This window comes from Pseudophryne corroboree, unplaced genomic scaffold, assembly GCF_028390025.1.
Source record: "Pseudophryne corroboree isolate aPseCor3 unplaced genomic scaffold, aPseCor3.hap2 scaffold_1299, whole genome shotgun sequence".
Taxonomy (NCBI): domain Eukaryota; kingdom Metazoa; phylum Chordata; class Amphibia; order Anura; family Myobatrachidae; genus Pseudophryne; species Pseudophryne corroboree.
In genome coordinates, this window is record NW_026967925.1 from 116,025 (window position 1) to 143,863 (window position 27,839).

The window sequence follows — 27,839 nt, forward strand, 5'->3', positions numbered from 1 at the left end:
CCTTGGGGGCCCCCGCAGTGACCGGGCTAGTTATGTTGGTCCCCGAGCAGGCAGGACAGAATTTGATGAAAGAACGTTATTAGGTAAAAGACGTGAAAAGAGTCCACCGGGAAGGCGCAGGCGGTTGGAGAGGAATGATTTTATTGGAAAAAGTAATTTTGACCTGAACTAAGAGTCCATGAACCTTTATAATATACTCAGTGTGTTATACAACATAAATAATACAGACCAGACAGCCATGGACAGGCCGGGGCTCTGACCGCAATGTAACTAATGAGATGTGTGACCAGCGAGACGCCGCTCCAGCTCCTTTCATAATACAGACCAGGCAGCTATGGAGAGGTCGGGGCTCTGACCGCAACGTAACGAATGAGATGTGTGACCAGCGAGACGCCGCTCCAGCTCCTTTCATAATACAGACCAGGCAGCTATGGAGAGGTCGGGGCTCTGACCGCAACGTAACGAATGAGATGTGTGACCAGCGAGATGCCGCTCCAGCTCCTTTCATAATACAGACCAGGCAGCCATGGAGAGGCCGGGGCTCTGACCGCAACGTAACGAATGAGATGTGTGATCAGCCAGACGCTGCTCCAGCTTCTTTCCTATGGAGTCTCAGACAACCTTCTACAAAAAATAAAAAACCCACCACATCTATGCGGCTGCTGCCCCTTACTCCCTGCAATATAGACCCCACGCCACCGGGGCGGCAGCTGCCGCTTACTCCCTGCAATATAGACCCTACCCCCACGCCACCCGGGCGGCAGCTGCCCCTTACTCCCTGCAATATAGACTCCACGCCACCGGGGCGGCAGCTGCCCCTTACTCCCTGCAATATAGACTCCACGCCACCCGGGCGGCAGCTGCCCCTTACTCCCTGCAATATAGACCCCACGCCACCGGGGCGGCAGCTGCCGCTTACTCCCTGCAATATAGACCCTACCCACACGCCACCCAGGCGGCAGCTGCCCTTTACTCCCTGCAATATAGACCCTACCCCACGCCACCCAGGTGGCAGCTGCCCCTTACTCCCTGCAATATAGACCCTACCCCACGCCACCCGGGCGGCAGCTGGCCCTTACTTCCTGCAATATAGACATCACCCCATCTGGGCAAAGCTGCCCTTTACGCCTTCCAATATAGACCTCACCCGATCAGGGCGCCAGCTGGCCCTTACTCCCTGCTAGAGAGACCCCACCCCATTTGGGCGGCAGCTGCCCCTTACTCCCTGCAATAGAGACCCCACCCCATCTGGGCGGCAGCTGGCCCTTACTCCCTGCAATATAGACTGTGAGGATTATACTGCAGTATACGGAGAGATGAGACGCACTATGAAACCTGTGACTGGGGCAGGCCGGATCCTACCTCCATCCCAGCACAACGTACGGCCACAGTCTATAGATCAGAGGCCCAGTGGTTTGTTGTGTCTAGAAGGCTGGACAATAAGTCTTCAGGGTCACCGGGTGCGGGGGGCAAATATTCTCACATTGTTCAACTCCCCCCTGGTACATTGGGTCTGAAACGTCTCCAGGTCAATATATATATATATATATATATATATAGATAGACAATAAAATAACAGATTTGGAGTATGAGGCGCCTCGGAGGTTACATTACACGGATTTGGATTTCTGGCTGTTTTGGTTAGGGGATCATTTTCTTTAAAAAACATACATCTGGTTCAGCACATAGACATTTCCTTCATCCAGCAGTAAAACACGGAAATCTGAAGACCTTAAAAAAAATAATAATTAAAAAGAAATCCTGCTTAGGTAACACAGAACTCTGCAATCCAAATACTTCCTTTAGCACCACCGCTAGTTTTTTTGGTAGCAGCAAAAGCACCATTTACATTATTCTCCATTTCGTCACTGTCTTTTTATTTTATTGTAAAAAAAAGAGTCTCTGGATTGCTGTAGCAGTGCCGGTAGGGGGCCGCTGTCCCCCCTACGAGGGGCACTCTTTGGTGTTATGACCCGTCTCCGCGTGATGCTGTAAGTCGATGGGCTGCTGCGACGCTTGGTGAGACGGCCTTGCGTTTACAAGCACCAGGTTCTTGATGCATCCAGTAATTCCACTGAAGAACTTGCCTCCGGTCACCGCCTTTACATCAGGCGCCCCCCCTGTAAGAAGGCAGAGATCAGTAGTGCAGAGAGCGCTCCCTTCATTCATTCCAGCGCGGCTCTGTGGTTCTATATACGTCCAGGTGCAAAATATCTTCTTTACTGCTCCTGATAGAAAGCCAGGGAGCTCGAGGGGCAGATAACAATGCTGATTACAAGACGCGTGGTCACCCCTGAGGACCTGCTCATATGTAAGCCTCAGCCTGATCTCAACACTGTACGCTAGCCCAGCTCTGTACACTGACACCGGACTGACCTCAGCTCTATGCACTGACACCGGACTGACCCCAGCTCTGTACACTGACACCGGACTGACCCCAGCTCTGTACACTGACACCGGACTGACCCCAGCTCTGTACACTGACACCGGACTGACCCCAGCTCTGTACACTGACACCGGATTGACCCCAGCTCTGTACACTGACACCGGACTGACCCCAGCTCTGTACACTGACACCGGACTGACCTCAGCTCTGTACACTGACACCGGACTGACCTCAGCTCTGTACACTGACACCGGACTGACCCCAGCTCTGTACACTGACACCGGACTGACCCCAGCTCTGTACACTGACACCGGACTGACCCCAGCTCTGTACACTGACACCGGACTGACCCCAGCTCTGTACACTGACACCGGACTGACCTCAGCTCTGTACACTGACACCGGACTGACCTCAGCTCTGTACACTGACACCGGACTGACCTCAGCTCTGTACACTGACACCGGACTGACCTCAGCTCTGTACACTGACACCGGACTGACCCCAGCTCTGTACACTGACACCGGACTGACCCCAGCTCTGTACACTGACACCGGACTGACCTCAGCTCTGTACACTGACACCGGACTGACCTCAGCTCTGTACACTGACACCGGACTGACCCCAGCTCTGTACACTGACACCGGACTGACCCCAGCTCTGTACACTGACACCGGACTGACCCCAGCTCTGTACACTGACACCGGACTGACCCCAGCTCTGTACACTGACACCGGATTGACCCCAGCTCTGTACACTGACACCGGACTGACCCCAGCTCTGTACACTGACACCGGACTGACCCCAGCTCTGTACACTGACACCGGACTGACCTCAGCTCTGTACACTGACACCGGACTGACCTCAGCTCTGTACACTGACACCGGACTGACCCCAGCTCTGTACACTGACACCGGACTGACCCCAGCTCTGTACACTGACACCGGATTGACCCCAGCTCTGTACACTGACACCGGACTGACCCCAGCTCTGTACACTGACACCAGACTGACCTCAGCTCTGTACACTGACACCGGACTGACCCCAGCTCTGTACACTGACACCGGACTGATCCTAGCTCTGTACACTGACACCGGACTGACCCCAGCTCTGTACACTGACACCGGATTGACCCCAGCTCTGTACACTGACACCGGACTGACCCCAGCTCTGTACACTGACACCGGACTGACCTCAGCTCTGTACACTGACACCGGACTGACCCCAGCTCTGTACACTGACACCGGACTGATCCTAGCTCTGTACACTGACACCGGATTGACCCCAGCTCTGTACACTGACACCGGACTGACACCAGCTCTGTACACGGACACCGGGCTGACCCCAGCTCTGTACACTGACACCGGACTGACCTCAGCTCTGTACACTGACACCGGACTGTGACACCGGACTGACCCCAGCTCTGTACACTGACACCGGACTGACCCCAGCTCTGTACACTGACACCGGACTGACCCCAGCTCTGTACACTGACACCGGACTGACCCCAGCTCTGTACACTGACACCGGACTGACCCCAGCTCTGTACACTGACACCAGCTCTGTACACTGACACCGGACTGACCTCAGCTCTGTACACTGACACCGGACTGACCTCAGCTCTGTACACTGACACCGGACTGACCCCAGCTCTGTACACTGACACCGGACTGATCCTAGCTCTGTACACTGACACCGGACTGACCCCAGCTCTGTACACTGACACCGGATTGACCCCAGCTCTGTACACTGACACCGGACTGACCCCAGCTCTGTACACCGACACCAGACTGACCTCAGCTCTGTACACTGACACCGGACTGACCCCAGCTCTGTACACTGACACCGGACTGATCCTAGCTCTGTACACTGACACCGGATTGACCCCAGCTCTGTACACTGACACCGGACTGACACCAGCTCTGTACACGGACACCGGGCTGACCCCAGCTCTGTACACTGACACCGGACTGTGACACCGGACTGACCCCAGCTCTGTACACTGACACCGGACTGACCCCAGCTCTGTACACTGACACCGGACTGACCCCAGCTCTGTACACTGACACCAGCTCTGTACACTGACACCGGACTGACCTCAGCTCTGTACACTGACACCGGACTGACCTCAGCTCTGTACACTGACACCGGACTGACCTCAGCTCTGTACACTGACACCGGACTGACCTCAGCTCTGTACACTGACACCGGACTGACCTCAGCTCTGTACACTGACACCGGACTGACCCCAGCTCTGTACACTGACACCGGATTGACCCCAGCTCTGTACACTGACACCGGACTGACCCCAGCTCTGTACACTGACACCGGACTGACCTCAGCTCTATACACTGACACCGGACTGACCTCAGCTCTGTACACTGACACCGGACTGACCCCAGCTCTGTACACTGACACCGGACTGACCCCAGCTCTGTACACTGACACCGGACTGACCCCAGCTCTGTACACTGACACCGGACTGACCCCAGCTCTGTACACTGACCCCAGCTCTGTACACTGACACCGGACTGATCCTAGCTCTGTACACTGACACCGGATTGACCCCAGCTCTGTACACTGACACCGGACTGACACCAGCTCTGTACACGGACACCGGGCTGACCCCAGCTCTGTACACTGACACCGGACTGACCTCAGCTCTGTACACTGACACCGGACTGACCCCAGCTCTGTACACTGACACCGGACTGTGACACCGGACTGACCCCAGCTCTGTACACTGACACCGGACTGACCCCAGCTCTGTACACTGACACCGGACTGACCCCAGCTCTGTACACTGACACCGGACTGACCCCAGCTCTGTACACTGACACCAGCTCTGTACACTGACACCGGACTGACCTCAGCTCTGTACACTGACATCGGACTGACCTCAGCTCTGTACACTGACACCGGACTGACCTCAGCTCTGTACACTGACACCGGACTGACCCCAGCTCTGTACACTGACACCGGATTGACCCCAGCTCTGTACACTGACACCGGACTGACCCCAGCTCTGTACACTGACACCGGACTGACCTCAGCTCTATACACTGACACCGGACTGACCTCAGCTCTGTACACTGACACCGGACTGACCTCAGCTCTGTACACTGACACCGGACTGACCTCAGCTCTGTACACTGACACCGGACTGACCTCAGCTCTGTACACTGACACCGGACTGACCTCAGCTCTGTACACTGACACCGGACTGACCTCAGCTCTGTACACTAGCCACCAGATTGACCTCTACGCTGAAACTGGCTGTGATGTCTGCATGTAACATAGTGGTAACAATTTACAGATAGAAAGGACTACAGAATTACAGGCAACCTCTTATAGGCTCAAATGTATTAAGCCTTAACAAGAGATAAAGTGGCTGTGTGAAAAATGACAGGAAGCTGATTGGCTGGTACTTTACCTCTCCTTATGCGTCTCCACTTTATCTCTTATTAACGCTTAATACATTTGGGCCACAGTCTCTAAGCAATATCCTGATCACTTACTGTCCTCCGTACTATGCAATGACTGTGTGCGTCAATCAGACTTGTATTTATCCTTTTTTATTTCAAAATAAACCCAGATGTGAGGATCTTACCTAGATATACTTTTGCCTTTGTGTCCACCATAATATTTTTGCCGGGTGAACTTCCAGAGACCAGTTCCTCCCCGTCCACCTGAATAGAGCCAGCTTTCCCTTCCCTGGCAGGAAAAGACAGGTTATTATTAGGGAGCCACGAGGAATGGTGTCCGGCAACCCACCTCCAAGTTCCAACCACACATGACAAGAGGACAGATCTTCATCTCCCATCTGACTCCTCTAACCCTATGAGGAACCCTGTCCTGCACCCCACATAACAAGGAGAGATCTTCATCTCATATCTGACTCCTCTAACCCTATGAGGAACCCTGTCCTACACCCCACATAACAAGGAGAGATCTTCATCTCCCATCTGACTCCTCTAACCCTATGAGGAACCCTGTCCTACACCCCACATAACAAGGAGAGATCTTCATCTCATATCGGAATCATCTAACCCTATGAGGAACTCTATCCTGCACCCCATATAACAAGAGGAGAGATGTTCATTTCATATCTGACCCTTCTCACCCTATAAGAAACGCTATCCTGCAACCCACATAACAAGGAGAGATCTTCATCTCCCATCTGACTCCTCTAACCCTATGAGGAACACTATTCTGCACTCCACATAACAAGAGGAGAGATCTTCATCTCATATCTGACTCCTCTAACCCTATGAGGAACACTATCCTGCAACCCACATACAGTAACAAGAGGAGAGATCTTCATCTCCTATCTGACCACTCTCACCCTATGAGGAACCCTATCCTGCACCCCACATAACAAGGAGAGATCTTCATCTCATATCGGGATCCTCTAACCCTATGAGGAACTCTATCCTGCACCCCATATAACAAGAGGAGAGATGTTCATCTCATATCTGACCCCTCTCACCCTATAAGGAACGCTATCCTGCAACCCACACAACAAGGAGAGATCTTCATCTCCTGACTCCTCTAACCCTATGAGGAACGCTATTTTGCACTCCACATAACAAGAGGAGAGATCTTCATCTCCTATCTGACTCCTCTAACCCTATGAGGAACCCTATCCTGCAACCCACATAACAAGAGGAGAGATCTTCATCTCATATCTTGACTCCTCTAACCCTATGAGGAACCCTATCCTGCAACCCACATAACAAGAGGAGAGATGTTCATCTCCTATCTGACCACTCTAACCCTATGAGGGACCCTATCCTGTACCCCACATAACAAGAGGAGAGATCTTCATCTCATATCTGACTCCTCTAACCCTATGAGGGACCCTATCCTGCAACCCACATACAGTAACAAGAGGAGCGATCTTCATCTCATATCTGACTCCTCTAACCCTATGAGGGACCCTATCCTGCAACCCACATACAGTAACAAGAGGAGAGATCTTCATCTCATATCTGACTCCTCTAACCCTATGAGGGACCCTATCCTGCAACCCACATACAGTAACAAGAGGAGAGATCTTCATCTCATATCTGACTCCTCTAACCCTATGAGGGACCCTATCCTGCAACCCACATACAGTAACAAGAGGAGAGATCTTCATCTCATATCTGACTCCTCGAACCCTATGAGGAACGCTATCCTGCAACCCACATAACAAGGAGAGATCTTAATCTCCTGACTCCTCTAACCCTATGAGGAACGCTATTCTGCACTCCACATAACAAGAGGAGAGATCTTCATCTCCTATCTGACTCCTCTAACCCTATGAGGAACCCTCTCCTGTACCCCACATAACAAGAGGAGAGATCTTCATCTCCTATCTGACCACTCTAACCCTATGAGGAACCCTATCCTGCAACCCACATAACAAGAGGAGAGATGTTCATCTCCTATCTAACCACTCTAACCCTATGAGGGACCCTATCTTGTACCCCACATAACAAGAGGAGAGATCTTCATCTCATATCTGACTCCTCTAACCCTATGAGGGACCCTATCCTGCAACCCACATACAGTAACAAGAGGAGAGATCATCTCATATCTGACTCCTCTAACCCTATGAAGGACCCTATCCTGCAACCCACATACAGTAACAAGAGGAGAGATCTTCATCTCATATCTGACTCCTCTAACCCTATGAGGGACCCTATCCTGCAACCCACATACAGTAACAAGAGGAGAGATCTTCATCTCATATCTGACTCCTCTAACCCTATGAGGGACCCTATCCTGCAACCCACATACAGTAACAAGAGGAGAGATCTTCATCTCATATCTGACTCCTCGAACCCTATGAGGAACGCTATCCTGCAACCCACATAACAAGGAGAGATCTTCATCTCCTGACTCCTCTAACCCTATGAGGAACGCTATTCTGCACTCCACATAACAAGAGGAGAGATCTTCATCTCCTATCTGACTCCTCTAACCCTATGAGGAACCCTCTTCTGTACCCCACATAACAAGAGGAGAGATCTTCATCTCATATCTGACTCCTCTAACCCTATGAGGAACCCTATCCTGCAACCCACATAACAAGAGGAGAGATGTTCATCTCCTATCTGACCACTCTAACCCTATGAGGGACCCTATCCTGTACCCCACATAACAAGAGGAGAGATCTTCATCTCATATCTGACTCCTCTAACCCTATGAGGGACCCTATCCTGCAACCCACATACAGTAACAAGAGGAGCGATCTTCATCTCATATCTGACTCCTCTAACCCTATGAGGGACCCTATCCTGCAACCCACATACAGTAACAAGAGGAGAGATCTTTATCTCATATCTGACTCCTCTAACCCTATGAGGGACCCTATCCTGCAACCCACATACAGTAACAAGAGGAGAGATCTTCATCTCATATCTGACTCCACTAACCCTATGAGGGACGCTATCCTGCAACCCACATAACAAGAGGAGAGGTCTAGAAGCAAAGTCTATCCTTTCTCCTGTGCCGCAGGGTGAGATAGGTAGTCTTCTCTCAGGGGGATCCCAGGTTATGGCTGGTGTCCGTCTGGCCTTTCTGTGATTTCCCTACAGTTCTATGCCTAGCCTCTGTGATTGATGTTACCAGGCACAATTACATGGTAGTAGTAGAAGTGCTGAGAGCCAGGGGATAAAGACAAGGACAGCAATGTTGGATTTCTGACAGCAGCCGCAACCCCCATAGAGTTCTATGCTGGCGGCAAAGGTCTCAGATTTACCAATATCCCCAGCAGCTGACACCATCTGAAGATGACGTTAGTAACATAACATAGTAACATAGTTTTTGAGGTTGAAAAAATAAGAATTTACTCACCGGTAATTCTATTTCTCGTAGTCCGTAGTGGATGCTGGGACTCCGTAAGGACCATGGGGAATAGCGGCTCCGCAGGAGACTGGGCACAACTATAAAGAAAGCTTTAGGTCTAACTGGTGTGCACTGGCTCCTCCCACTATGACCCTCCTCCAGACTTCAGTTAGGACACTGTGCCCGGAAGAGCTGACACAAGAAGGAAGGATTTTGAATCCCGGGTAAGACTCATACCAGCCACACCAATCACACCGTATAACTCGTGATACAATACCCAGTTAACAGTATGATAACAACTGAGCCTCTCAACAGATGGCTCAACAATAACCCTTTAGTTAAGCAATAACTATATACAAGTATTGCAGACAATCCGCACTTGGGATGGGCGCCCAGCATCCACTACGGACTACGAGAAATAGAATTACCGGTGAGTAAATTCTTATTTTCTCTGACGTCCTAAGTGGATGCTGGGACTCCGTAAGGACCATGGGGATTATACCAAAGCTCCCAAACGGGCGGGAGAGTGCGGATGACTCTGCAGCACCGAATGGGCAAACTCTAGGTCCTCCTCAGCCAGGGTGTCAAACTTGTAGAATTTAGCAAACGTGTTTGACCCCGACCAAGTAGCTGCTCGGCAAAGTTGAAGAGCCGAGACCCCTCGTGCAGCCGCCCAAGAAGAGCCCACCTTCCTTGTGGAATGGGCTTTCACTGATTTTGGATGCGGCAGTCCAGCCGCAGAATGTGCAAGCTGAATCGTACTACAGATCCAGCGAGCAATAGTCTGCTTTGAAGCAGGTGCACCCAACTTGTTGGGCGCATACAGGATAAATAGCGAGTCAGTCTTTCTGACTCCAGCTGTCCTGGAAACATATATTTTCAGGGCCCTGACTACGTCCAACAACTTGGAAGCCTCCAAGTCATTTGTAGCCGCAGGCACCACAATAGGTTGGTTCAGATGAAACGCTGATACCACTTTAGGGAGAAACTGGGGACGAGTCCTCAATTCTGCCCTATCCATATGGAAAATCAGATAAGGGCTTTTACATGACAAAGCTGCCAATTCTGATACACGCCTGGCCGAAGCCAAGGCCAACAACATGACCACTTTCCACGTGAGATATTTCAAATCCACGGTTTTCAGTGGCTCAAACCAATGTGACTTTAGGAAATCCAACACCACGTTGAGATCCCAAGGCGCCACTGGAGGCACAAAAGGGGGCTGAATATGCAGCACTCCCTTAACAAAAGTCTGAACTTCAGGTAGTGAAGCCAGTTCTTTCTGGAAGAAAATCGATAGAGCCGAAATCTGGACCTTAATGGAACCCAATTTAAGGCCCATAGTCACCCCTGACTGTAGGAAGTGCAGGAAACGTCCCAGCTGAAATTCCTCCGTTGGGGCCTTCCTGGCCTCACACCACGCAACATATTTTCGCCATATGCGGTGATAATGGTTTGCGTTTACTTCTTTCCTAGCCTTAATCAGCGTAGGAATGACTTCCTCCGGAATGCCCTTTTCCTTTAGGATCCGGTGTTCAACCGCCATGCCGTCAAACGCAGCCGCGGTAAGCCTTGGAACAGACAGGGCCCCTGCAGCAGCAGGTCTTGTCTGAGCGGTAGAGGCCATGGGTCCTCTGAGATCATTTCTTGAAGTTCCGGGTACCAAGCTCTTCTTGGCCAATCCGGAACAATGAGTATAGTTCTTACTCCTCTTCTCCGTATTATCCTCAGTACCTTTGGTATGAGAGGAAGAGGAGGGAACATATAAACCGGCCGGTACACCCACGGTGTCACTAGAGCGTCCACAGCTATCGCCTGCGGGTCTCTTGACCTGGCGCAATACTTTTCTAGCTTTTTGTTTAGGCGGGACGCCATCATGTCCACTTGTGGCCTTTCCCAACGGTTTACAATCATTTGGAAGACTTCTGGATGAAGTCCCCACTCTCCCGGGTGGAGGTCGTGCCTGCTGAGGAAGTCTGCTTCCCAGTTGTCCACTCCCGGAATGAACACTGCTGACAGTGCTAACACGTGATTTTCCGCCCATCGGAGAATCCTTGTGGCTTCTGCCATCGCCGTCCTGCTTCTCGTGCCGCCCTGTCGGTTTACATGGGCGACCGCCGTGATGTTGTCTGACTGGATCAGTACCGGCTGGTTTTGAAGCAGGGGTTTTGCCTGACTTAGGGTATTGTAAATGGCCCTTAGTTCCAGAATATTTATGTGCAGGGAAGTCTCCTGACTTGACCATAGTCCTTGGAAGTTTCTTCCCTGTGTGACTGCCCCCCAGCCTCGAAGGCTGGCATCCGTGGTCACCAGGACCCAGTCCTGTATGCCGAATCTGCGGCCCTCTTGAAGATGAGCACTCTGCAGCCACCACAGCAGAGACACCCTTGTCCTTGGAGACAGGGTTATCAGACGATGCATCTGAAGATGCGATCCGGACCACTTGTCCAACAGGTCCCACTGAAAGGTTCTTGCATGAAACCTGCCGAATGGAATCGCTTCGTAGGAAGCTACCATTTTTCCCAGGATCCGCGTGCAGTGATGCACCGACACCTGTTTTGGTTTTAGGAGGCCTCTGACTAGAGATGACAGCTCCTTGGCCTTCTCCTCCGGGAGAAACACTTTTTTCTGTTCTGTGTCCAGAACCATCCCCAGGAACAGTAGACGTGTCGTAGGGACCAGCTGTGACTTTGGAATGTTTAGAATCCAGCCGTGCTGTTGTAGCACTTCCCGAGATAGTGCTACCCCGACCAACAACTGCTCTCTGGACCTCGCCTTTATCAGGAGATCGTCCAAGTACGGGATAATTAAAACTCCCTTCTTTCGAAGGAGTATCATCATTTCGGCCATTACCTTGGTAAAGACCCTCGGAGCCGTGGATAGACCGAACGGCAACGTCTGGAATCATGTACCACAAATCTGAGGTACTCCTGGTGAGGATGGTAAATGGGGACATGCAGGTAAGCATCCTTGATGTCCAGAGATACCATGTAATCCCCCTCGTCCAGGCTTGCAATAACCGCCCTGAGCGATTCCATCTTGAACTTGAATTTTTTTATATATGTGTTCAAGGATTTCAAATTTAAAATGGGTCTCACCGAACCGTCCGGTTTTGGTACCACAAACATTGTGGAATAGTAACCCCTTCCTTGTTGAAGTAGGGGTACCTTTACTATCACCTGTTGTGAATACAGCTTGTGAATTGCCTGTAACACTGCCTCCCTGCCTGAGGGAGTGGTTGGCAAGGCAGATTTGAGGAAACGGCGGGGAGGAGACGTCTCGAATTCCAGCTTGTACCCCTGAGATACTATCTGAAAAATCCAGGGATCCACCCGTGAGCGAGCCCACTGATTGCTGAAAAATTTGAGACAGGCCCCCACCGTCCCTGGCTCCGCCTGTGGAGCCCCAGCGTCATGCTGTGGACTTAGAGGAAGCGGGGGAGGACTTTTGCTCCTGGGAACTGGCTGTATGCTGCAGCTTCTTTCCCCTACCTCTGCCTCTGGGCAGAAAGGACGCGCCTTTAACCCGCTTGCCCCTATTGGGCCGAAAGGACTGTACCTGATAATACGGTGCTTTCTTTGGTTGTGAGGGAACATGGGGTAAAAATGTAGACTTCCCAGCTGTTGCTGTGGAAACGAGGTCCGAGAGACCATCCCCGAACAACTCCTCACCCTTATAAGGCAGAACTTCCATGTGTCTTTTGGAATCTGCATCTCCTGTCCACTGCCGAGTCCATAACCCTCTCCTGGCAGAAATGGACATTGCACTAATTTTGGATGCCAGCCGGCAAATATCCCTCTGTGCATCCCTCATGTATAAAAGTGCGTCTTTTATATGCTCTACGGTTAGCAATATAGTGTCCCTGTCTAGGGCATCTATATTTTCTGACAGGGAATCTGACCACGCAGCAGCAGCACTGCACATCCAGGCTGAAGCAATAGCCGGTCTCAGTATAACACCTGTGTGTGTATATATAGATTTCAGGATAGCCTCCTGCTTTCTATCAGCAGATTCCTTCAGGGCGGCCGTATCCGGAGACGGTAGTGCCACCTTCTTTGACAAGCGTGTGAGCGCTTTATCCACTCTAGGGGATGTTTCCCAGCGTGACCTATCCTCTGGCAGGAAAGGGTACGCCATTAGTAACCTCTTAGAAATTACCAGCTTTTTATCAGGGGAAGCCCACGCTTCTTCACACACTTCATTTAACTCCTCAGATGGAGGAAAAGCTACTGGTAGTTTTTTCTCTCCAAACAGAATACCCTTTTTTGTGGTACCGGGGGTAACATCAGAAATGTGCAACACATTTTTCATTGCCTCAATCATGTAACGTGTGGCCCTACTGGAAGTTACATTAGTCTCATCGTCGTCGACACTGGAGTCAGTATCCGTGTCGACATGTGTCTGCCATCTGAGGTAGCGGGCGTTTTAGAGCCCCTGATGGCTTTTGAGACGCCTGGGCAGGCACAGGCTGAGAAGCCGGCTGTCCCACATTAGGTATGTCGTCAAACCTTTTATGCAAGGAGTCGACACTGTCGCGTAATTCCTTCCACAGCACCATCCACTCAGGTGTCGACCCCGCAGGGGGTGACATCACATTTACAGGCATCTGCTCCGCCTCCACATAAGCCTCCTCATCAAACATGTCGACACAGCCGTACCGACACACCGCAAACACACAGGGAATGCTCTGACAGAGGACAGGACCCCACAAAGCCCTTTGGGGAGACAGGGAGAGAGTATGCCAGCACACACCAGAGCGCTATATAACACAGGGATCCCACTATAAATGAGTGTTTTCCCTTATAGCTGCTTTTTATATATCAATATATATATATCTATCCTGCGCCTAAATTTAGTGCCCCCCCTCTCTTTTTTACCCTTCTGTAGTGTTCAGACTGCAGGGGAGAGCCAGGGAGCTTCCTTCCAGCGGAGCTGTGAGGGAAAAATGGCGCCAGTGTGCTGAGGGAGATGGCCCCGCCCCTTTTCCGGCGGACTTCTCCCGCTTTTTCTGGAATACTGGCAGGGGTATTTTTACATCTATATAGCCTCTAGGACTATATATGATGTAGATTTGCCAGCCAAGGTGTCATATATTGCCCTCAGGGCGCCCCCCTTCCCCCAGCGCCCTGCACCCATCAGTGACCGGAGTGTGAGGTGTACATGAGGAGCAATGGCGCACAGCTGCAGTGCTGTGCGCTACCTTGGTGAAGACCGAAGTCTTCTGCCGCCGATTTTCCGGACCTCTTCATGCTTCTGGCTCTGTAAGGGGGATGGCGGCGCGGCTCCGGGAACGAACACCAAGGTCGGGTCCTGCGGTCGATCCCTCTGGAGCTAATGGTGTCCAGTAGCGTAAGAAGCCCAAACTACCACCTGTTAGGTAGGTTCGCTTCTTCTCCCCTTAGTCCCTCGCTGCAGTGAGTCTGTTGCCAGCAGATCTCACTGTAAAATAAAAAACCTAAATATACTTTCTTTCTAGGAGCTCAGGAGAGCCCCTAGTGTGCATCCAGCTCAGCCGGGCACAAGATTCTAACTGAAGTCTGGAGGAGGGTCATAGTGGGAGGAGCCAGTGCACACCAGTTAGACCTAAAGCTTTCTTTATAGTTGTGCCCAGTCTCCTGCGGAGCCGCTATTCCCCATGGTCCTTACGGAGTCCCAGCATCCACTTAGGACGTCAGAGAAAAGACAAATTGTCCATAGAGTTCAACCGGTTAAAAATATTACAGTAGGAGATCACTAATTTTAACTTGAGTGAATGTTTAACCATTATGTCGATTCCTCTTATATATTTATTTTTTATTATTATTTTATTAGTGTAGTGCACGAGTTACCCACCATAACCCTGTATATCCTTATCCATTAGGAATTTATCTAGCCCATTCTTAAAATGACCGAGTCCGCCATTACTACTCTCTCAGGCAGGGAATTCCAAACACGTATTGTCCTTACTGTGAAAAAACCTTTCCGTCTCTGTGTGCGAATTCTCTTCCCTTCTAACCTAAGTGGGTGTCCACATGTCCTTTGTGGTGATCTTACCAAAAACAGATTTCCCGCTAGCTCTGTGTATTGTCCCCTTATATATTTGTAAATGTTAATCATGTCCCCTTTTAATTTTTTTTTTCCAGTGTAAACATGCCTAGCCTTGCAAGCCTTTCCTTGTATTCTAGCGTCTCCATCCCCTTAATAAATTTGGTCGCCCGTCTTTGAACCTTTTCTAGTTACAGAATATCCTTTTTGTAGTATGGTGCCCATAGTTGTGCACAGTATTCAAGACATGGCCTCACTAGTGATTTATATAATGAGAGTATAACACTCATCTCTTGCATCAATTCCCCGCTTTATGCATGCTAATACCTTGTTTGCCTGTTTTGCTGCAATCCTACTTTGGGTACTGCTGCTTAGTTTGTTATCTATGTCAACACCTAAATCTTTTCCAGTGCAGAATCCCCCAGATTCTCCCCATTTAGTATGTAGGTAGTATTTCTGTTCTTATTACCAAAGTGCATAACCTTACATTTGTCTATGTTGAACTGCATTCTCCATTTAGCTGCCCATGTTTCAAATCTAAATAAGTCGTTCTGTAGACACTCAGCATCCCCCTCCGAATTTATAACCTTACACAGTATGGTGTCGTCTGCAAAAATTTACACTGTATTCTCTAGATCTACTGCTAGATCATTTATGAAGATGTTAAACAATAGTGGTCCAAGTACAGACCCTTGTGGCACACCACGTAGTACTTCAGTCCAATTCGTAAATGTTCCATTTACCACCAGTCGCTGCTCCCTTTCATACAACCAATTTCTAACCAAAGTGCATATTGTGCTCCCTAGCCCCAGTTCTTGGAACTTATAAATAAGTCTCATGTGTGGTACTGTGTCGAAAGCTTTGGCAAAGTCTAAAAAGATTACATCCACCTCCTTACCCTGATCTAGGTTCACACTGTTTCATAAAAGCCTAGTAAGTTAGTTTGACATGATCTATCCTTCACAAATCCGTGTTGGTTTCTATTAATAACCTAATTGGTTTAGAGGAATTCCTGTATACTATCCAGTACTTTACCTACTATAGATGTAAGACTTACTGGTCTATAGTTACCCGTTTCAGATTTACTTCCCTTTTTGAATATCGGCACTACTTCCGCTATACGCCCGTCTTTGGGGACCATGCCTGATGTTCCCCGACAATGGCTGCAGCACATGCGTGGAAAATTTCAGAAGCCCCTGTCCCTGCAGGAGACTTCTGATACATTGGGGAGGTATATATGCCCCTTAGATGGTATCTGGATAATCTGTGACAGCGGCCTCAGATTTTACAGAAATGTTCCCCCCGAGTAGGGAGCAATGATCCTCCACAATGAGCCTGATCAATCCAGTAATATGGCTGCGAGGAACCGACCGCCAGACCCCATGTAACACCCAGATAGCAGGTTAGAACCTGCTGCCTCTCACCGGACGGCTGTGACTTTGTGCCATTCTCCATCATTGATGGGATCCTCTGTGATGATGTTGGCCTCGCCGCTGCCCAGCTGGTAGCTGAGGGGAACAGAGAAGGTTAGACAGGTGTGCAGTGTTGGTGTGGCCATAATTCTACTCCACAGAGGTGACATTCACCTGAAGACAAGGTGGCCATCCTTCAAACCGAGGCTGATAAAGTCCCTCTCTCTGCCTTTCTCTTTTTCCTCCTGCCAAAATAAAAAGACAGTCAGCCAGTGGTCTGCAATTACAGAAGAGGCCGAGGTCACTAGTGGAAGCGAATTGTGATTTACGCTGGAGATAGAGTTAATAAAGAGTCAACAGATACTAGCAGTACAGAGTCCTCAATGCATTACTGAAGCTTTCACCGGCCATTCATTGCGGGAAGTGAGAGGAGAGACAGGCAAGCAACATACATAGATCGCTGTTAGTGATCGCAGATATAATTACAGGAAGTGAGCGGAGAGACAGGCGAGCTACATACACAGGTCACTGTTAGTGAGCAGAGCTATAATTACGGGAAGTGAGCGGAGAGACAGGTGAGCTACATACACAGATCACTGTTAGTGAGCGCAGCTACAATTACGGGAAGTGAGTGGAGAGACAGGCGAGCTACATACACAGATCCCTGTTAGTGATCGCAGATATAATTACAGGAAGTGAGCGGAGAGACTGGCGAGCTACATACACAGATCGCTGTTAGTGAGCGCAGATATAATTACGGGAAGTGAGCGGAGAGACAGGCGAGCTACACACATAGATCGCTCTTAGTGAGCGCAGATAGAATTACGGGAAGTGAGCGGAGAGACAGGCGAGCTACATACACAGATCACTGTTAGTGAGCGCAGACAGAATTACAGGAAGTGAGCAGAGAGACAGGCGAGCTATATACACAGATCGCTGTTAGTGAGCGCAGATATAATTACGGGAAGTGAGCGGAGAGACAGGCGAGCTACATACACAGATCGCTGTTAGTGAGCGCAGATAGAATTACAGGAAGTGAGCGGAGAGACAGGCGAGCTACATACACAGATCGCTGTTAGTGAGCGCAGATAGAATTACAGGAAGTGAGCAGAGAGACAGGCGAGCTACATACACAGATCGCTGTTAGTGAGTGCAGATATAATTACGGGAAGTGAGCAGAGAGACAGGCAAGCTCCACACACAGATCACTGTTAGTGAGCGCAGCTATAATTACGGGAAGTGAGCGGAGAGACAGGCGAGCTACATACACAGATCGCTGTTAGTGAGCGCAGATAGAATTACAGGAAGTGATCGGAGATACAGGCGAGCTATATACACAGATCGCTGTTAGTGATCGCACATAGAATTACGGGAAGTGAGTGGAGAGACAGGCGAGCTACATACATAGATCGCTGTTAGTGATCGCAGATATAATTACAGGAAGTGAGCGGAGAGACAGGCGAGCTACATACAGAGATCATTGTTAGTGAGCGCAGATAGAATTAGAGGAAGTGAGCGGAGAGACAGGCGAGCTACATACACAGATCGTTGTTAGTGAGCGCAGATAGAATTAGAGGAAGTGAGCGGAGAGACAGGCGAGCTACATACACAGATCGCTGTTAGTGAGCGCAGATATAATTACAGGAAGTGAGCGGAGAGACAGGCGAGCTACATACACAGATCGTTGTTAGTGAGCGCAGATAGAATTACAGGAAGCGAGCGGAGAAACAGGCGAGCTACATACACAGATCGCTGTTAGTGAGCGCAGATAGAATTACAGGAAGTGAGCGGAGAGACAGGTGAGCTATATACACAGATCGCTGTTAGTGAGCGCAGATAGAATTACGGGAAGTGAGCGGAGAGACAGGCGAGCTACATACACAGATCGCTGTTAGTGATCGCAGATATAATTACGGGAAGTGAGCAGAGAGACAGGCGAGCTACATACACAGGTCACTGTTAGTGAGCAGAGCTATAATTACGGGAAGTGAGCGGAGAGACAGGTGAGCTACATACACAGATCACTGTTAGTGAGCGCAGGTATAATTACGGGAAGTGAGTGGAGAGACAGGCGAGCTACATACACAGATACCTGTTAGTGATCGCAGATATAATTACAGGAAGTGAGCGGAGAGACTGGCGAGCTACATACACAGATCGCTGTTAGTGAGCGCAGATATAATTACGGGAAGTGAGCGGAGAGACAGGCGAGCTACACACATAGATCGCTCTTAGTGAGCGCAGATAGAATTACGGGAAGTGAGCGGAGAGACAGGCGAGCTACATACACAGATCACTGTTAGTGAGCGCAGATAGAATTACAGGAAGTGAGCAGAGAGACAGGCGAGCTACATACACAGATCACTGTTAGTGAGCAGAGCTATAATTACGGGAAGTGAGCGGAGAGACAGGCGAGCTACATACACAGATCGCTGTTAGTGAGCGCAGATAAAATTACAGGAAGTGAGCAGAGAGACAGGCGAGCTATATACACAGATCGCTGTTAGTGAGCGCAGATATAATTACGGGAAGTGAGCGGAGAGACAGGCGAGCTACATACACAGATCACTGTTAGTGAGCAGAGCTATAATTACGGGAAGTGAGCGGAGAGACAGGCGAGCTACATACACAGATCGCTGTTAGTGAGCGCAGATAAAATTACAGGAAGTGAGCAGAGAGACAGGCGAGCTACATACACAGATCACTGTTAGTGAGCAGAGCTATAATTACGGGAAGTGAGCGGAGAGACAGGCGAGCTACATACACAGATCGCTGTTAGTGAGCGCAGATAAAATTACAGGAAGTGAGCAGAGAGACAGGCGAGCTACATACACAGATCACTGTTAGTGAGCAGAGCTATAATTACGGGAAGTGAGCGGAGAGACAGGCGAGCTACATACACAGATCGCTGTTAGTGAGCGCAGATAAAATTACAGGAAGTGAGCAGAGAGACAGGCGAGCTATATACACAGATCGCTGTTAGTGAGCGCAGATATAATTACGGGAAGTGAGCGGAGAGACAGGCGAGCTACATACACAGATCACTGTTAGTGAGCGCAGATAGAATTACAGGAAGTGAGCAGAGAGACAGGCGAGCTATATACACAGTTCACTGTTAGTGAGTGCAGATATAAGTACAGGAAGTGAGCAGAGAGACTGGCGAGCTACATACACAGATCACTGTTAGTGAGTGCAGATATAAGTACAGGAAGTGAGCAGAGAGACAGGCGAGCTACATACACAGATCACTGTTATTGAGCGCAGATATAAGTACAGGAAGTGAGCGGAGAGACTGGCGAGCTACATACACAGATCACTGTTAGTGAGTGCAGATATAAGTACAGGAAGTGAGCGGAGAGACTGGCGAGCTACATACACAGATCACTGTTAGTGAGTGCAGATATAAGTACAGGAAGTGAGCGGAGAGACTGGCGAGCTACATACACAGATCACTGTTAGTGAGTGCAGATATAAGTACAGGAAGTGAGCAGAGAGACAGGCGAGCTACATACACAGATCACTGTTAGTGAGTGCAGATATAAGTACAGGAAGTGAGCAGAGAGACAGGCGAGCTACATACACAGATCACTGTTAGTGAGCGCAGATATAAGTACAGGAAGTGAGCGGAGACAGGCGAGCTACATACACAGATCGCTGTTAGTGAGCGCAGATATAAGTACAGGAAGTGAGCAGAGAGACAGGCGAGCTACATACACAGATCACTGTTAGTGAGTGCAGATATAAGTACAGGAAGTGAGCAGAGAGACAGGCGAGCTACATACACAGATCACTGTTAGTGAGTGCAGATATAAGTACAGGAAGTGAGCGGAGAGACAGGCGAGCTACATACACAGATCGCTGTTAGTGAGCGCAGATATAAGTACAGGAAGTGAGCAGAGAGACTGGCGAGCTACATACACAGATCACTGTTAGTGAACGCAGATATAAGTACAGGAAGTGAGCGGAGAGACAGGCGAGCTACATACACAGATCGCTGTTAGTGAGCGCAGATATAAGTACAGGAAGTGAGCAGAGAGACTGGCGAGCTACATACACAGATCACTGTTAGTGAGCGCAGATATAAGTACAGGAAGTGAGCGGAGAGACTGGCGAGCTACGTACACAGATCGCTGTTAGTGAGCGCAGATATAAGTACAGGAAGTGAGCGGAGAGACAGGCGAGCTACATACACAGATCACTGTTAGTGAGCGCAGATATAAGTACAGGAAGTGAGCGGAGAGACAGGCGAGCTACATACACAGATCACTGTTAGTGAGCGCAGATATAAGTACAGGAAGTGAGCGGAGAGACAGGCGAGCTACATACACAGATCGCTGTTAGTGAGCGCAGATATAAGTACAGGAAGTGAGCGGAGAGACAGGCGAGCTACATACACAGATCACTGTTAGTGAGCGCAGATATAAGTACAGGAAGTGAGCAGAGAGACTGGCGAGCTACATACACAGATCGCTGTTAGTGAGCGCAGATATAAGTACAGGAAGTGAGCGGAGAGACAGGCGAGCTACATACACAGATCACTGTTAGTGAGCGCAGATATAAGTACAGGAAGTGAGCAGAGAGACTGGCGAGCTACATACACAGATCGCTGTTAGTGAGCGCAGATATAAGTACAGGAAGTGAGCAGAGAGACTGGCGAGCTACATACACAGATCACTGTTAGTGAGCGCAGATATAAGTACAGGAAGTGAGCGGAGAGACAGGCGAGCTACATACACAGATCACTGTTAGTGAGCGCAGATATAAGTACAGGAAGTGAGCGGAGAGACAGGCGAGCTACATACACAGATCACTGTTAGTGAGCGCAGATATAAGTACAGGAAGTGAGCGGAGAGACAGGCGAGCTACATACACAGATCGCTGTTAGTGAGCGCAGATATAAGTACAGGAAGTGAGCGGAGAGACAGGCGAGCTACATACACAGATCACTGTTAGTGAGCGCAGATATAAGTACAGGAAGTGAGCAGAGAGACTGGCGAGCTACATACACAGATCGCTGTTAGTGAGCGCAGATATAAGTACAGGAAGTGAGCGGAGAGACAGGCGAGCTACATACACAGATCACTGTTAGTGAGCGCAGATATAAGTACAGGAAGTGAGCGGAGAGACAGGCGAGCTACATACACAGATCGCTGTTGGCGAGCGCAGATATAAGTACAGGAAGTGAGCGGAGAGACAGGCGAGCTACATACACAGATCGCTGTTGGCGAGCGCAGATATAAGTACAGGAAGTGAGCGGAGAGACTGGCGAGCTATGCAGATCGCTGTTACTGAGCGCAGATACAGTTAGGTGACAAGTGGCAGATAGAAGAGCGCTCCGCATGGAATGAATACAGTGGTTTAGTTACTATTTGCACTATATATACAACTGTTCACATGCAGGACATACTGTCATTAGTGTATACACCGCCATCACGCACATTATCACTGCGTCATGTTTTATCGTATCATACAATCATAACCGTTATCAGTCACACGTATGTCACAAGCAAATCACCCGCAACTGAACCCACTGCGGCAAATAACCAGTGACCCGTGGAGCTTCATCCTGCAGAGACTCTCACGACAAAGGCTCATCCAATGGGGTCATCTGCAGGGTGTGTGAGTGTAACGCTGCTGATTGGCCGGATTAAGAGTCCGGCCGAATCAATGCGAATATCCGGCTGTAATCGGAGACACCAGCGTCTATGGAGCCGCCCCTATCCGTCTGCCTATGGACGCAGCTTCTGTCCGTCACAGCGCCCATTTCCACCAGCCTTATCCTCCGTGCAGGAGATCAGTCTGACATCAGCCACATCTCTGTGTACGCACAACGTGGCACAGTCTGCAGCTCCGTCTACGTGCCCAGGGCACACGTATCTTACAAGTGAGCCCCAGTAACACCCGCTAAGCCGCAATGGGAGATGCAGCTGAGATGTGCATGTAGATACTCACCGTGACGCATGCGCAGTGCTATAGATTGCAATATCCGGCGGCAGAACTCTGCGCTAGGCCCACTGTGCGCAGAATAACAAGCGAGCTGTATAGACACTCACCATTCCCTGCCACAGAATCACACCGTGTGTAGAAGTGGTGCGGACCTCCAGCTCAATGGTTTCCGGAGCGTCCGGGCGACTGAAACAAGAAAGCATTGCAGCTATTACTATAGCAGGTGGATGCAGCTGTATAATATATCTATCTATCTGTATAAAGGGGTCTTCCTACCTCCTGGGGAAGATTTGTCTTGGGAGGGCTATGAAAGAGTCATCAGAGAAGTAGGATCCGTAAACTCCTGGCGAGTCTGTAAAATAAGCGGACATGGAAAGAGAAGCTGATTGGCTGGAGTGTAGGAACGTTACCCTAATGAGCCAGTCAGTAGGAAGTCCACAAGGCAAGGCTTAATAGCCGATCCCAGCACTAGCAGTACCAGATGGGGGTAAGGAGGTATAATCACCCACAGAGCTAATATCTTATACTGTATCTGCATACATGTGACGTAGAGTTTTTATGTTATTACTATGTGACAACAATACCTAATCACGGTACTATCTGGCTAGAATAACGCATCATCGGAACATTCACTGGGACTCCTCAAATAATCAGTGACACGCTCCATACAGGTCAGTCTAAGAGACCGTAATATCCCAGTCACTTTCTAGTGGCACATATAGGAAAGAGAGAGAAAGGTAAAATAACAAAGTAAGTTGTGCATACAGTACCATTCCCCCCACTCCCTTCGTGCCCGCCGTCATCCAGATTGGCAGCTGGTGGGCCTGTACAAGTGCAAATAAGCTCGTTAAGACAACAACACAAACTTAGCCAAGCATCTAAACTACAAAACACACTGCGGACACAATGATATGGCGCGCTCTGCCGGCACAGGTGATGGAAAGGCAAACATTGCTGACACAGGTGATGGGAATGTGTACAATGCTGACACAGGTGATGGGAATGTGTACAATGCTGACACAGGTGATGGGAATGTGTACAATGCTGACACAGGTGATGGAAATGTGTACATTGCCGACACAGGTGATGGAAATGTGTACATTGCCGACACAGGTGATGGAAAGGCAAACATTGCTGACACAGGCGATGGGAATGCGTACACTGCTGACACAGGTGATGGAAAGGCAAACATTGCTGACACAGGCGATGGGAATGCGTACACTGCTGACACAGGTGATGGAAAGGCAAACATTGCTGACACAGGTGATGGGAATGCGTACACTGCTGACACAGGTGATGGGAATGTGTACACTGCTGACACAGGTGATGGGAATGTGTACACTGCTGACACAGGTGATGGAAATGTGTACACTGCTGACACAGGTGATGGAAATGTGTACATTGCTGACACAGGTGATGGAAAGGTGTACACTGCTGGCACAGCTGATGAAAGGTGTACATTGCCGACACACGATGGAAAGGTGTACATTGCCGACACACATGATGGAAAGGTGTACATTGCCGACACACATGATGGAAAGGTGTACATTGCCGACACATGATGGAAAGGTGTACATTGCCGACACAGGTGATGGAAAGGTGTACATTGCAGACACAGGTGATGGAAAGGTGTACATTGACGGCACAGGTGATGGAAAGGTGTACATTGACGGCACAGGTGATGGAAAGGTGTACATTGACGACACAGGTGATGGAAAGGTGTACATTGACGGCACAGGTGATGGAAAGGTGTACATTGACGGTACAGGTGATGGAAAGGTGTACATTGCAGACACAGGTGATGGAAAGGTGTACATTGACGGCACAGGTGATGGAAAGGTGTACACTACCGGCACAGGTGAAGGAAAGGTGTACACTGCCGACACAGGTGATGGAAAGGTGTACATTGACGACACAGGTGATGGAAAGGTGTACATTGACGGCACAGGTGATGGAAAGGTGTACACTACCGGCACAGGTGAAGAAATGGTGTACATTGACGGCACAGGTGAAGGAAAGGTGTACACGGCACAGGTGATGGAAAGGTGTGCATTGACGACACAGGTGATGGAAAGGTGTACATTGACGGCACAGGTGATGGAAAGGTGTACATTGACGGCACAGGTGATGGAAAGGTGTACATTGACGGTACAGGTGATGGAAAGGTGTACACTACCGGCACAGGTGAAGGAAAGGTGTACACTGCCGACACAGGTGATGGAAAGGTGTACATTGACGACACAGGTGATGGAAAGGTGTACATTGACGGCACAGGTGATGGAAAGGTGTACACGGCACAGGTGATGGAAAGGTGTACATTGACGACACAGGTGATGGAAAGGTGTACATTGACGACACAGGTGATGGAAAGGTGTACATTGCCGACACAGGTGATGGAAAGGTGTACATTGCAGACACAGGTGATGGAAAGGTGTACATTGACGGCACAGGTGATGGAAAGGTGTACATTGACGGCACAGGTGATGGAAAGGTGTACATTGACGGCACAGGTGAAGGAAAGGTGTACACGGCACAGGTGATGGAAAGGTGTGCATTGACGACACAGGTGATGGAAAGGTGTACATTGCAGACACAGGTGATGGAAAGGTGTACATTGCAGACACATGTGATGGAAAGATGTACATTGCCGACTCAGGTGATGGGAAGGTGTACATTTCTGATATAGGTGATGGGAGTATGTACATTGCCGACACAGGCGATGGAAAGGTGTACATTGCTGACACAGGCGATGGAAAGGTGTACATTGCCGACACAGGCGATGGAAAGGTGTACATTGACGGCACAGGCGATGGAAAGGTGTACATTGACGGCACAGGTGATGGAAAGGTGTACATTGACGGCACAGGTGATGGAAAGGTGTACATTGACGGCACAGGCGATGGAAAGGTGTACATTGACGGCACAGGTGATGGAAAGGTGTACATTGACGGTACAGGTGATGGAAAGGTGTATACTACCGGCACAGGTGAAGGAAAGGTGTACACTGCCGGCACAGGTGAAGGAAAGGTGTACACTGCCGACACAGGTGATGGAAAGGTGTACATTGACGGCACAGGTGATGGAAAGGTGTACACTACCGGCACAGGTGAAGGAAAGGTGTACATTGACGGCACAGATGATGGAAAGGTGTACACTACCGGCACAGGTGAAGAAAAGGTGTACATTGCCGACACACGTGATGGAAAGGTGTACATTGCCAACACACGTGATGGAAAGGTGTACATTGTCGACACACGTGATGGAAAGGTGTACATTGTCGACACACGTGATGGAAAGGTGTACATTGCCGACACACGTGATGGAAAGGTGTACATTGCTCACACAGGTGAGGGAAAGGTGTACATTGCCGACACAGGTGAAGTAAATTTGTACCTGCTGAAACAGATGATGGAAGTGTAAACTGCTGACATATGTGATGGAAATGTGTACATTTCAGACACAGGTGATGGAAAGGTGTACACTGCCGGCACAAGTAATGGCTGACACAGGTGATGGAGAGGTGTACATTGCCGAGACCAGTGATGTAAAAGTGTACATTGCTGACACAGGTGATGGAAAGGTGTAAATTGCTGACACAGGTGACGGAAAGGTGTACATTGCCGACACAGGTGACGGAAAGGTGTACATTGCCGACACAGGTGATGGAAAGGTGTACACTGCCGGCACAGGTGATGGAAAGGTGTACACTGCCGGCACAGGTGATGGAAAGGTGTACACTGCCGACACAGGTGATGGAAAGGTGTACACTGCCGGCACAGGTGATGGAAAGGTGTACACTGCCGGCACAGGTGATGGAAAGGTGTACACTGCCGGCACAAGTAATGGCTGACACAGGTGATGGAGAGGTGTACATTGCCGAGACCAGTGATGTAAAAGTGTACATTGCTGACACAGGTGATGGAAAGGTGTAAATTGCTGACACAGGTGATGGAAAGGTGTACATTTCCGACACAGGTGATGGAAAGGTGTACATTGCCGACACAGGTGATGGAAAGGTGTACATTGCCGACACAGGTGATGGAAAGGTGTACATTGCCGACACAGGTGATGGAAAGGTGTACACTGCCGGCACAGGTGATGGAAAGGTGTACACTGCCGGCACAGGTGATGGAAAGGTGTACGCTGCCGGCACAGGTGATGGAAAGGTGTACACTGCCGGCACAGTGCAGGGTATACAGATATGACATCACTACATGACTACAGTGAGGGACCGCTCTATGCGTCATCTTATATACCACGCGCGGAATCTCATCTACAGTACACCACTAAGGGGTCTATGTACTAAGCGTTGGACAGAGAGAGCGTACCAGCAGCAGTCAGGAGCGGATTGGCTGGTCCCAGGCTTAGTACATAGACCCCCCATGTCACTGGTATCTCCTGCTGGGCTACGCGGCGGGTATTCCTCACCTCGCTCACACAACGTTCCGGAGAAGCCCTCTGGGCAGTGGCATCGATTGTCCTTGCAGATGCCACCATTGATGCAGGGATTGTGTATCTGGCAGCGATCCTCGTGTGAGTCACAGCGATCACCTAGAAGATGCAGAAAACATCGATGGCAGCAGTTCTGTGCACAGTCTGATCTGGGGGAGATCCCAGCAGCCGGATCTCAGTGCCGACGCTGATCGGGACGCACGGGCCCTACACACCGGCCGATAATAATCACAGATATGAACGAGATAACGTTCATATCATTCAGTGTGGAGGCACCAGCGATGAAAGATGTGCGGCCCCGCGCTCGTTCATCGCCGGTGCCCCGTCGCTTGTGCATGGAGGCCAATATGGACAATCTCGTCCACATTTGCCTGCACTGCTATGGAGCCGGGTGACGGGGTGAGTGAAGAAACTTCACTCCCCCCGGCACTGCCCCCCCGCCGGGTCGCCCGTCGGCCGTATCTGCTGTTGGGCAGCTCAGTGGCGGACCGCAAAGTGTGTAGGGCCCTTTACAGCACCAGTATACATCCCTATCCGCAGACGTTACTGGAGTTTGTGGTTCCTGGTTTATAGTAACACGTCACGGCTGGAAGTAGATGGCGACTATCAGTCTCACCTTTGAAGCCGTCGATGCACAGACACTGGAACTCATATTCTCCCGTTGGCATACAGCGCCCACCGTGCAAGCATGGCATCCGGTCACACGGGGAGTTATCGTAGCACTGACTGATAGTGTGGCTCTCCAGGAAACTGTAGGAGATATCCACTTTCTTCCCATTGATGGAAAA

General features: G+C 49.9%; 1 protein-coding gene across 1 annotated transcript; it reads right to left on the minus strand.

Annotated features, from left to right (window-relative positions):
• Positions 1-123: 123 nt before the first annotated feature.
• LOC134994320 (basement membrane-specific heparan sulfate proteoglycan core protein-like) lies at positions 124-27,839 on the minus strand (the record flags this gene model as incomplete). The annotated part of the gene is made up of 9 exons (XM_063950971.1): positions 124-2,120; positions 5,994-6,097; positions 16,666-16,749; positions 16,828-16,898; positions 22,707-22,785; positions 22,876-22,951; positions 23,370-23,423; positions 27,028-27,150; positions 27,668-27,839. Coding segments are annotated over 9 exons (939 nt in total), but the record flags the coding sequence as incomplete, so codon positions are not given.